The sequence below is a fragment of the Lethenteron reissneri genome, chromosome 23 (genome assembly GCF_015708825.2).
Source record: "Lethenteron reissneri isolate LAM-NWPU_2019-01 chromosome 23, ASM1570882v1, whole genome shotgun sequence".
NCBI lineage: Eukaryota > Metazoa > Chordata > Hyperoartia > Petromyzontiformes > Petromyzontidae > Lethenteron > Lethenteron reissneri.
In genome coordinates, this window is record NC_083801.1 from 13,501,620 (window position 1) to 13,514,549 (window position 12,930).

General features: G+C 53.8%; 1 protein-coding gene across 1 annotated transcript in view; it reads left to right on the plus strand.

Moving 5' to 3' along the window:
• Positions 1–12,930, plus strand: part of LOC133346234 (striated muscle-specific serine/threonine-protein kinase-like) — a 44,882-nt gene that overhangs the window by 23,709 nt on the left and 8,243 nt on the right. Inside the window, 14 exon segments of the mRNA XM_061557774.1 lie at positions 583–754; positions 1,336–1,423; positions 1,952–2,155; positions 2,886–2,946; positions 3,077–3,154; positions 4,548–4,720; positions 5,348–5,374; positions 5,534–5,686; positions 7,200–7,245; positions 7,709–7,786; positions 8,141–10,427; positions 11,030–11,227; positions 12,258–12,374; positions 12,652–12,819. Of these exon segments, the coding sequence (XP_061413758.1) occupies positions 583–754; positions 1,336–1,423; positions 1,952–2,155; positions 2,886–2,946; positions 3,077–3,154; positions 4,548–4,720; positions 5,348–5,374; positions 5,534–5,686; positions 7,200–7,245; positions 7,709–7,786; positions 8,141–10,427; positions 11,030–11,227; positions 12,258–12,374; positions 12,652–12,819 (3,850 nt within the window).

Sequence of the window (12,930 nt, forward strand, 5' to 3'; positions counted from 1 at the left end):
TCAGGCCCTGCTTAAGTGTGCAAAATCCACGTTTACGCAATAGCAGTAACTGCGTAAGGCTGACAACTCTTTAAATATTGCATGATATTGTGCTAATTAAAAACGCTGCAATTTTTGTAGCTGAGCTCAAGTGTGTGTGTGCATTTGGGCGCACACACACACTTGGAGCTGAGTTGGCTTGCTGATGACTGGTACCAACGATGTCAAGATTGGCCTCTGTGGAGGAGGCTCGTGAAGGACGCTACTGGAGAGTTGGAGGCAGTCGCCCTCCAACAACAGCAAAGGGCAGAGGAACGACGCTCACAACAACGAGCAGAGCGCCGGGGAGATAATACACAGCAATATTTGTCACAGTAGGGGGCACAGGTGGTGCATCTGCCAGTCATCTCAGGCAGTCAACCCATGGCACCTGGGTTTGTCCCGTGACCTCCTGCCCAGCGAGCCTTCGATACTTCACGTGGCCTCAAAGTCCACCTAGCATGGCACAAACGCCGCGGTGACGTCACCTCCACTTAGTGGCGAATGGTGATTGTTGTTGTCATTGTTATCTGCGCGCCCGCATGCGCGTGTGTTCATGTGCAGGACGGCGCTCGGCTGGCGGAGGCAGGCGGGCTTGCGTCGGTGACGCGGAGCGGCTCCGCGTGCTCTCTGCTGCTGCGCGACGTGCGTGGCTCGGACCGCGGGCTCTACGCGTGCGAGGCGCGATCCCGGGCCGGCACGGCACGCTGCATGGCCGAGCTGAGCGTGCGCATGGGTGAGTGCGCGTGACACGTGCACCAGCAGCACCTCCGATTAGCACAGTTGGCTATGTAACGGTGTACGTGCGTAGGTTGAACTACGCACCACCGTGCATAGCCAGCCGTGCTAATTGGAGGTGCGAAATACCTTCAATGTCCGTGCATAGCAGCAGCAGCGAGCAGCGGAGGGCCACACGCCAACAGAAAGTGAAACAGGAGGGTGGGGGAGAGACGGTTGGTCAGATGAATCGCCTGGAGTGGGGCTTGCGTTAGGAGAAGCGCTAACGGTAGGGCTTGGGTTCTGGTTGGATAGGGTTAGGGGGCTGCTTGGCTCGTGTAGTTAGCGTGAGGGCTAGAATTAAATTGGCTTATCTGTTTGTTTGCAGTGCTAGTATTTGGTCAGCGTATATTATTATGGTCAGGGCTGATATTAATATGGCTCGTTTGGTTATGGTTCGGGCTAATATTTTTGTTGGCAAGAATAGTTAGGAATTATGATCAAATCTACATCGAGCCACAGAGAACATTGTGTCGTTATCCTGGAAATTAATATTACACGGTGATAAACTTTTGTTTCTTAATTTGTTCTTTGTTTTAGAAAAATCTGAGGCCCGACAGCAAGAGATGCCAGAACAAGAAGTACGAAAACTGAAAGACCACTATGAGATACTTGAAGAGATCGGGAGGTGGGCCATCACTCGTGATGATGCAGCGAGGCCGATGCCACGCATTTGTGTCATGCAATTGTCCCTTAGCCAGGATTCTTTCCCTGTAATCCACCTCATCCCCTGTGTCCTCCCGACTTCTGTGCTCCCCCTGACCTCACGTGCCATCTAACCTGCATGTTGCCCTGTGAACTCTTGTACCCCCTCCAACCCTCTGTGAACCCACTGGTTTCTTCTGAACTCCTGTTATAACCGTGACCCCTGTTGTAACTCTGACCCTCTTCTCTATGTTGCCACTGAGCCCTGTCTGCACTCTCTACTCTTGGCCCCAGCCCCTCACCCCTTCATACTCTCACTTGTATCCTCATAATTTTTCTGACCCCTGCCATGCCCCCACTGTGGTCCGTTTGACTCCCTCTGCTCCCCGGTGCTGCCCTTGTGCTGCCCTCCACTCGCCTTCCTGTGCGGCCCCTCGGGCCCTGACCCCCAGTGCCCAGTCCCTGACGCCTGTGCGGCCTCTGACTCCCCCCCCCCCTCCCCCCCACGTAGGGGAGCCTTCGGCTCAGTGCGCCGCGTGCGTGCGCTTAGCGGCGGGGGGTCTCCCTGCGCCGCCAAGTCACTGCCCCGGGGTCGCGCGCGGCGCGAGGCCGCGGAGCGCGAGCTGCGCGTGTCGGCACGGCTCGCGCACGAGCGCGTCGTGTGCCTGCACGACGCCTTCCGCTCGCGGCGCCGCGTCATCATCGTCATGGAGCTGTATCCTCTGTCGGTCCACCGATCAGGACCGATCAGGTCACTCTGGTCAAGGAGTCGGTCGATTCGTCATCCATCGGTCACTCGTCAAGAAAGTATTTTTTGCACGCATTTTCAGTTTACTTTGCTCGGTCGGTGTTAGCCGTTGAGGGTGTGATCAGTTAGTCGGTGGCCCCTGCATCGTTCCCGTTCCATTGCAGTTTGCACTGATGCCGACTTTATTGAGGGGCGATATTGGCACGTAAATTGATGATTGATTGATAACACATTAATTCAATTATTTATTTATCCTTAATCTGTCAATCACTCATTCAGTTACTTATCAATCACGTGTCAGTCACCTATCATGTTACTTTCTCACTATCGAATTACTCACCTTGAATTCATAATTTTGTATTCTTTGGGTCTTTCTGTAACGTCACGTAGATAGTTCAAAGAAAATACTACGACGTTTCGATCACAGCACAAGCGATCACATCACAACACAAGCGATCGCTTGTGTTGTGATGTGATCGAAACGTCGTAGTATTTTCTTTGAACCATCTACGTGACTTTACCGAAAGACCCAAAGAAGATGAATTCCTGCAGTCACGAAAGCTTTAAGTCAAGATTCATAATTTTGATTCAATACATGCCCTTGGTATATATTCTTTGTATTGTTGTCACAGTTGCGTCCCTCTGTCGTGATGGTGTTGTAGACAAATGAGAGCTGCCCTTAACGACCGCTTCACAGGTGTTCGAATGAGGAGCTGTTGGACAGGCTGGTGAAGAAGCCAGCGCTGTCTGAACATCAGGCCAGTGGGAGGACACGAGCCATTATGATCACACACACACACATACGTCTCTTGCGATGGTGTGATGTTAAAGACACCACTCGCCTGGTGATGATTTATATTTATGTTTCCCCCCCCCCCCCCCGTGTAGGTGAAGATGTACATCAAGCAGATCCTGGAGGGCATCAGCTATCTGCACTCTATCAACATACTCCACCTCGACATCGAGGTGAGGCACAGGTTTGGAAATGGAACGTCTGTTGCAGAAAGAGATTTAATTTGTTGTGTGAATGTCGCACAATTTTTTTTTTACGTCACTCAAAAAGCCCAATGTATAAATTATGAACACTTTAAATCGACATAATTAAACCTAAATCTTGACTTAAAGCTTTCGTGACTGCAGGAATTAATATTATTTGGGTCTTTCGGTAAAGTCATGTAGATAGGTTCATAGAAAATAACAAAAAATAACAAAAAACTACGACGTTTCGATCGCAACACAAGCGTTCGACGAACGCTCGTGTTGCGATCCTATCTACGTGACTTTACCGAAAGACCCAAAGAATAATTAAACTTGACAGCTTTTTAACTCCTGTAGAACATTATTATCATTTACATCTGCCTTGGTGTGATGGTTTGCGCGCTGGACTTACAACCCAGTGGTCTTTGGTTCGATCTCCCGCCGCGACATGTGAAGCAGCAACACGGTAATTGCGTTTGACAGAGTGCCCTTTGCGCTGGGGCGTTTGAGAGTGCTTTGCAGGAGTTAGGAGAATAAAAAATCATCTCATCTCAAGCATTTGAAAGGGCGCCCTTTCACACAGCACCCTTTAAAATGAGACACGAAGTAACTCAGGACTAGGGCCTGAAAGAGGGTATTATTCTACCAGTAGGAAGCAATGATTGATGTGTGATATCAATTTTAATAATTTGCAAAAAAATCCTTATAATTTGGACCATGACCCCAGCACACTATAGCCTTCTCGTTTCAAATTATGTCAGGGGATTGTTATCATCCACTGTAAAGCACATGGCGTGTATTTATTTGATTAGTACACCCACAATGTTAATGAGGGTGGCATGCCAAATTCAAACCGAGGACTTCTGCAACAAGTCGTGAATGCACTCCCGCTGGGCCACCCAGAATAAAAAGTCAGTACACCACAGTCGACCCGCAAGTTGCGTGTGGTGGGGTAAAGTGTGGATGCTCCCACCTATTCCAAGATGAACATGGAAGAATTGGCCAACGATACCCTTGAGATGGACTCCCTTGAGCTCTCAGTTAGAGGCCCTTCTGCCTGCAGTGGCATGAGTGGGAAATTGGATTCGGCTGCAATACAATTTCCACATGGTAAGCCACTTCGTTCAGCGATCATTTGTGGCCAGGTCGCTTCTGAAAAAGAGCTACATAGCTCAGTGGGTCTTACTTGGTAAAATAAAATTGTTTAGTGTCTAGTTTTATAGTTTAGTTAAAAACATTTTTTAGTTTTATAGTTTGTAGTTTTTACAATTTACATTCTCTGCATCCTAGGTCTTCCTTGCACACCAGCCTTCCGTCCCAATGGGCTGCCACCTGGTTATACATTCACATGTTCCTACGTCTGTATGTCCCCCCATGACAGCCGTCCAACATCCTGATGGCCGATACTGGCAAGGACGACATCAAGATAAGCGACTTTGGCTTCGCCCAGGAGGTGGTGCCTGGCTCCCCGCAGTACAGCGAGTTCGGAACGCCTGAGTTCGTGTCCCCAGAGGTGGCGCGCCACAGCCCCGTGTACAAGGCCTCCGACATCTGGTGCCTCTCGCACCCACGTGTGTCTTCGTCATCATGAGCCATCATATAGGGGTCAGAGGGTTTGGGGGGGTGATGGGGGGGAAGTTAAAGTTCTGGGCAAAGGTGACGAAATGTCCCGATTTGGCCAAGGGGCAGTCGCAGTTTCAGAAAGATTGTCCCGGTGTTCCCCAGAAAGGATTGGCGAAAATCTGGATTCTGTCCAAGTTTAAAATGTTCTGGCCTCATGGTTGGCTGATGATATGGGCAAAGGGTGGGGCTCCCTGAGTAGTAGCCATTATATATCCCCTGCATTGAAGGCCTCCCCACACGGTGTTGATCATGGGTGTTGTTTGACCACACATCACTACACTGGTCAATGTGGGTTTGGTGAAGTTATGGAGAGCCCAGGGCCAGTTCTGTAGTGGCCAGGAATGGAACTCCGGTCACCAGGTTCATGTATGAGTGTTGAACTTCTTTCGCACCATATGTAGCCAACGCTGATAATCGGAGTTGCAGGACAGACCGCGGTGTAATAAGCACTGTGCCAATGCTCTTTTAAAATGTAAAAATATGCATCGTGTTGTTTACATATACATTGATCAACGCCAAGTAAAATGTTATAACGCACGTTGTGTTTTTACTCATCAGGCCTGTAGGTGTCATTACGTACGTGTGGTAAGTACTCATAAATTACATTCACCAGCACCACACATAAAATATATACGTAATATCAGCCAGCTCAATATATCAAATTAACGCTGATGGTGCTGGTAGTTGATGGTGGCTATGTTAGTTGATGGCGGTAACTACGTTACTCCCCGCGCGTCGCCGCAGCCTCAGCGGACTCTCTCCGTTCCTGGGCGAGAACGACCGAGCGACGTTGCTCAACGTGACGCGCAAGACGCTGAACTTCGACGAGCGCACGGCGGCGATCACGAGCCGCGAGGCGCAGGACTTCATCTCCAGAGTGCTCGTGCAGGACATCGGGTGAGCGTCACTCAGCGGACGGGACGGGGATGGGGGTTATAGATTGTTTGGGCCTGGAGGGTATGATGGGGGGAAGAGATAAAAGTTCTGGGCAAACGTACCAAATGTCCAGTTTTGACCGGCGGGCAGTGCAGGTTTCAGAAAGGCTGTCTCGGTGTTTCCCTGAAAGGATTTGCAAAAATCTGGATTCTGTCCCAGTTCAAAATGTTCCGGCCTCATGCTGCTCATGATACGAGCAAAGAGTGGGACTGGTTGCGGCGTGGGTGGGGCCTGTGGAGAGTGGGCGAGAGGAGAGCATCAGAATGAGCGAGGCAACTCGCAGGGGTAGCGCTTGAGTGGGTGTGGTTACGTGAAAGTGGGCGTGGTTACGTGAAAGTGGGTGTGGTCACGTGAAAGTGGGTGTGGTCACGTGAAAGTGGGTGGGGCTGGCAGACAGAGGGGCTGCCAACTCAAGAAACGTGTCCAGGTTGAGACTCCCATAAATATGGTCGCCTCAGTTATGCATCGATTTAGTGGTTTAGATTTTAATTAGAAGAGGAAACGCCTTTAAATCAAAGTGCGTATTCATGCTTTGTAAACTCTACTCTTTTTCTTGTTCAGTATTGCTAGCATGGAACTTTTGCACAAGTGAGTAACATTGTTTACAAAGGCGGAATGCATATTGCCTATTTACATTCGGTCAGCTTCGATGTTAATTATTGAAGTATGTGTTGCTTATTTGAGTCAAAGTATTTGCAAGTAAATTATGCAGGTTCAAAAGAAAACATTGAACTTACTCAAGACCGTGAAAAATATATTTAACTTTATTTAGGTTTTTTTCTTCTTCACATTATTGCATGGAGCAAGCAGTGAATGTGACAGAACGATTAAGATTTTGTGCTCGTAACGAGTGGGTTAAACATCATATTCCCAAGAGGAAACCTAGTTACTGTCAATTTGAGGAAGCAACGAAGTTTGCTTTGGGTTATCCATAAGCTGAAAAGTGAAGACCGAGCCCAACGGCTCACCGCCTTATATAGCAACTCCCCCCCCGAGGGGTGGGGCCGTGGGGGATCACAGCGCCGTTACAGCCCCCAGGGCTAACCGATGCGGACGTGGATGTAGGCACCCTTCCGCGTGCTGGCGTAACCACCCCTTGTGTGTTTGTTCGCCCTCCCGTAACACCCCTACATCACCCGAACGGGATGGCAAACGTGTAGTGATAACAATGATGCACCCGTGCTGGGCTCCCATGCCAGCAGCTCTCCAGGAAAGCTGCTTGCACTGCGAGCGCATTCCTGTTTCTCATCGGGTCTCTATGCCGAGTCTCTGGGTCTCTGTGTGAGTCCATGGGTCTCTATGTGAGAAGCCGCTGCCAGCGCGCTTCAGTCCACCTGCAAACGTCACGTGAGGCTGGCAAACTCGGGGCGGGGTTCGTAGCCTCCTCAACCTGGAGCCGTGAGCAGACTCTGATGGCCGCTCGCGGATGTTTGCACGTGGTCACGCTGCTGCCGCCTGATTGTATTTATCGCAGGCGGAGGCCACTGGCTGACGATTGCCTCAAGCACCCGTGGTTCAAGGTAAGAGCGCTTCGCAAAAGCTGAGAAGCACTACCAACACCTCGCTATGGCCACGATTACGTGGGGTGGCTCATGAGACTTCATGAGCATTACGCATGTGACGATGCATCGATTCGTCAATAAAAAAATCCATTCTCATGCCGCGGACACCAAATTGTGCGTGTGCGGATTGTTTGTGCTTTAATGCAATGAAGTGAATATAACTGTACACATAAATAAAATAAGTATATACGACCCTAAACAAGAACAATAGATCGAGTCTACCCAGTGATTGAGTGACTCCTTTTAAGTCTGATGAGCGCACGGGATGACTCGTAGAGCCAAACTACAGCAGCTCTTAATGCCCGCACTGAAACAAATTCCGTGGCGGTATGTTGCACATCACTGGATGGATTTGGTGTTATTGTCCATGGAGCTGCGTGACTTCTAATGGTGCGAAGTGTATTATCCTCATCATCCACAGAGCTTCACGACTTTACGAGGAGTCACAAACATCAGCACGGATCGACTCAAATTCTTCCTGTCCCGCCGAAGGCTGCAGGTGAGCGTGTGTGTGCAGTATGTGCTGAGGAAATAAAGGCGTGAACTCTAGTGTGGATAAAGTCCTCTTGAAATAGTTACGTGATATAACCTTCTCAGGGCATTCTCAAACATATTATGATTTACTACTAGCTGCAATGTTCCAAATGAAAAATGGCTGCCTCGTGACCTGATACTGAGTGCAAAATTGGAATGTAATTGGGTAAGAAGTAAACAAAAATCCCAGCGATTCTTCTAAGGTTAGGCTGCTCCCTCTCTCGATCACTCGATTCTACTCGGGCAAATGAGCTTCACCCCATTGCTGGCAGGGAGACTCAGCCTTGCTACCGTGCCACGTGTGTGTGTGTACGAGCAGCGCTCCCTGGTGCGCTACAAGTCGGCCGTGGTGCTGCGCTCCATCCCCGAGATGCTGTCGGGCCACGTCGCCCCGCGCGTCTCCCGCCGCACGGCCAAGCAACTTCGAGACGCCGCTGCTTCCTCCTCCTTCTCCTCCTCCTCGTCTTCCTCGTCCGGAGAGGAAGACCCAGGTGGTTCCGAAAGCTCGAATGGATTAGGTTTGAACGCACTGCGTCCAGCTTTTTCGGCTCGGAGCCAGGACGATAGTAGGGGCTCCTCCGCTCGGGAGACCTTGGGCTCCGACAAGGAGCCCGCGGTGCTCGGCCGACTCGGGGTGGTGGCGCAACGAAACGGGGAGTGCGGCAGCAAGGAAGCGGCGATGGAATGGGGACTGCAGTCGTTTTCGGAGCGCACAGCGGCTCAGAGAGGCGTGATCCAAAGGACCAACTCGGCCGACGCAGCCTTTCAGGATGGCCGGGCTTCTGCCTCACAGTACCTGAAGCCGCACCTGAGCAAGTCGGCATCCTTGGAGCTCCCACCAAGAAGCCGGAGCCCTGGTTTGACGCTTCAAGGCCCTCCCTCTGAGAGCTCCACGGAAAGCAGGGGGCCGCTGGAACTGGTGAAAGATCGACCCTCGACGTTCCTGGCGGAGAGTCCGCTGGTGGCGCCGAGGAGGTCCTTCGTGAGGGAGGTTCACCAGCGCAGCTCGAGTGACCCTGCCGGGAGCACACGACTTGAACGGGGAGCGTCCTCCTCTGAGGACATCGCATCGGGCAGGAAACCGGAGGTGTTCCGGTCGTCTGGCAGTATCCCAGTCGGCAGGGAGCCTGCGCTGAGAAGGCAGCTCGCGTTAGAGCAACGAGGGCAGTCCTCAGCCACGCCAACCGCATTGGACGCGATGCTGCGAAATCAGCAGGGGGGAAGCGCGCTCGATGAAGACTCGAGGAAAACAACGGTGGTGGCGACGGACAATGAAAGGTGCCTACGGCAGCAAAAGGCCGAGCCCACCATCACGCAGAGCTCGCAAAGCTCAGTCGCTCAGAATGGCAGAAGCCAGCAGCTGCAGACGGCAGCAGCGACAAGGCTGCCGCAGTTCACGGGAAAAACCCCGGAGCCCGGGGGCTTGGTCGTGCCGAAACCTCAAGCGACAGAGGCGCGGACATCACAGGCAGCGGATAACGGTGCTCCCTGGGTGACGAGGACCACGGGTGGAGGAGAGGTCGAGTCGACAAATACGAATCCACTTCTAAACGGATCAAAGCCTCAGACGGTCGGGCGTTACGCTCACCTGCTCAACGCAGCGTCGACCGATGGCAGTGTGAGGGAAATGGCGAAACGCTTCTCAAACAACGGCAGCACGACGAGGCCACAGCTCGCGCCGAGAGACGAGGGGCTGGGGCAAAGACCCGGGAATGTGCGCGCCGGATCGCTGAGTACGCCAAAGCAATCCGTGTCTCAGACTAAGGCGGAACTTCTGGTGGCAGAGGCTCCAGTGACCCAGGTGCTCTACCGGCAGCTCCAGCAGAGCTCTCCCGACGGGTCCATGCTCAGCAACGCGGCATCTCGAGAAGGGGACAGGAGCATCTCTGACACGGCGATGGCGAGCAAAGAGCAGCTGACGAGGACTCGGGAACCCGCAGAGGAGCCCGGAAGCCTCGTGAAGCGACTGTCGCAGCGGTTCAAGAGGTCCCCGTCGACCGAGCGAAAGTCCACAGAGGGCACAGAGTCGAGAGAAAGTGAGGGCAGGAGCAAGACCCCCACCATGATGCAGAAGTTTTCCTCGAGACTCAAACGGATCGGCTCCACTGAGAAGATCGAGTCAGAGCACAAGCTTGGGGAGGCCCCGGCCACCGAGGGGCAGCAGGCGGCCAGGGACCGGGACGAGGGGCGGGACGCGGCAGCGGCGGCGGAGGGCAGCGACGGCCCGATGGGTCGCACATCGTCACCGGCGATGGCCCTGCGAAGGAGGATCGAGGCGACGGTGTCCGGCCTGTCCCTGCGCTCGGGACGCAGCCGCTCCGAGGACCGGGCGGGCGGCGGCGACGCGCAAGCCGCGCGGCGCAGGGCGTTTGGCGAGACGCGCGCGGGCAGCCTCGACGCGGCCACGGACGACGCGGACGAGCCGACGGGCCCGGGGCGCGCCGCTTCGGAGTGGACGCCCCTGCGCAGGACGGGGTCGGAGGGCGCATCCCTGCGCGAGCTGTCCGGGGACGAGGGCATGCGAACGTTGTCGCGCGGCGTCAAGCCGCCCCCGTCCCCCTCCAGCAGTTCCATGCGGTCGGTGACCAGCGCCAGCACGGATACTGGTAACGAATGGCACGCGCTGTTGTACGCACAGATGCATGCCACGTGCACAGCAAGCGCGTGCACGCACGAATGTGAGCACGTGCTTTCACATGCACCCGCGCACACGCTGACGTACCCCACATTCTTACATACAGACAAACAAAACAAATGCATGGGCACACACAAAAAGACAAAGATCCCCCGTATAACCTTAATATACTTTTTGGGGCAAGTACTGATAGCGAGCATCTATGAAGGCCGGCACGGGTGGCCAGCACCACGCCCGGCCGCCTTTGTCTCCCCAATGGCGATGTTTACATATTGCACCAAGTACTCATTTGAGGCTGAGTTGGCCTAGGAGAGGCCTAGGACCTGTACAGATAATCGTCACGTGTTTCTGGCCGTGAGCGGGAATCAAACTCGGGTAACTGGGTTCGTAGCACAACGCACTCAGGGCTACGCTACCACTTCCCAAATGCACACACGCACACACACTCGCACGCTCTCTCGCACACGTTCGCAAATACCCATACGCACAATTTCACGCACACACAAACACATGCCCGTGCGCGACCTTGAAATTTCCGTGTGGATCTGCCTTCTCAACGTTTGCCGTTGGCAGAGGAGCCGGAGCGGCGCTCTCGCTGGGACCGCTGGGGCGCGAGCCGGCTGAACCGGCGCGACCGGAGCCTCTCGCCGCATCAAGACTCGGGCAGCAGCTCGCGTGACAGCCTCGCCTCCGTGTCCCGGGAGAACCCGGCGCCTGCCGCGCGGCTCTCCGGCTTCAAGGAGTCCGTGCGGCGATCGCTGCGCTCCTCCGGTGCGAATCGTCGATGTCCTTCGTCTTCTCTCTGTTCCTCAGCTTTACTTCACTTGTGCTGTCGGTGTCGTGTCATGGGCGCCACGGTGGCGAGATGTTAACTACCCCGCCTGGTACTGCCGCCTTTCTTCTACCCACAACTATTGCATGGTTGATATGCAACCGCCAAGGTCTGCCCATACAATAAGACCCTGATTCGGTGAACCATCACGAATCAGGGTGCCTGCTTGATTTGGGATCCCGTTATATTTCTGGCTCGCATTGCATTTGCTTCATTATCCTCAATTTGTATATTTGCATATAATTTGCATCATCGTCAAACATGGTAAATTTACCACTGGATAAATGCCTCCCCAAGCTACTAACACTGAGCCGCATACAATATAGTTGGAGGCAACATGTTTAATAAACACACTGTACCCACTTCGGGTCCTATAGCTCGGTGTAGCTATATTCTCGCTATGTGCGTGCGAGTGAACCCTAGCGAACGGGCCAGTCAGCACACACGCCGTCTGACCCACGATCCCCAGCTAAGGTTCAACCGACGAACAGGGAGCGAAGAGTCCCAGCACGATCCCCACAAATGAACCCCGATCTCTCTCTGGGCTCCCCCTTTATCCCGCTGCTGCTCGCGGCCTTGTTCCGCCCTCGGCCGCACCCCCTGCTGCTGTATCAAGTCAGGGGCTCCCGGCTCCCGGCCACGTGTCCCTCAAGCCTCCTATGGAGGTTCCCGGCTCTCAGCGGCACTCCAGAATAAGTGGCTGGTGCTACGGCATAGTGACCCTACTTGTGTCACTACACATGTAACAATGCATGGAGCACCTGCGCACGAACTGACTATATGCATAAATCATAGTACAACAGTACATAAAAAACGCACCATTCATGTGCTGACGGCATAATTATCTATCTTCATCAACAAATCGATGTATTGTTATGGGACGATTGCGCTATCCTACCACGTGGCTAAAACACGCGTGTCACGTGCAGCGATCGCGAAGAACGTTCATTGAGCAGGCGTGTGCCACAGAGAGCCTGCCGGCGTTCACCGTGAAGCTCAAGGACGAGCTGCTGGTGGAGGGGGAGCCTGTGACTCTGTGCTGCAGCCCGGCCGGGAGTCCTGCCCCCACCATCTCGTGGCTCAAGGGTACGACTGTGCCCCCCCCCCTATACTTGCACCGTGGTGTCCTCGCTTCTCATTCACCGCATTCTAAATGCATCCTAAATGTTGAGTAGCCAAAGTCACCCATGTGGGGTAGCCAAGGGGAACCATGTAGGCTCTGAATTGAGGGGGTGCCGCATTGCAGCTCGCTCTTACCCATTGCAGCTCGCTCTTACCCATTGCAGCTCGCTCTTACCCTGCCCGCTGTGCTCCTCTCTGTGTCCCCCTCTGTGCTCTGTGGTGGCCACGGCCGCCGGAGCAGACAGGAAGCTGCTGGAGCCGGATGAGCGCGTGCGGCTGGCCGGGTCGGCGGACGGGCGGCAGCTGCTCACGATCGTGCGGGCTGGCATGGCCGACGCGGGAGTCTACGAGTGCATGGCCGTCAACTCCCTCGGCATCGCCACCACCTCCTGCACTCTCGCTCGTGCCGGTACCTCCCTAGTCAGCCACCACCTCCTGCATGCTCGCTCGTGCTAGTACCGCCACCGCAAGCAACAGATCTCACCTTAACTAACGAGCCAACTAGTGACCAGTACTATCC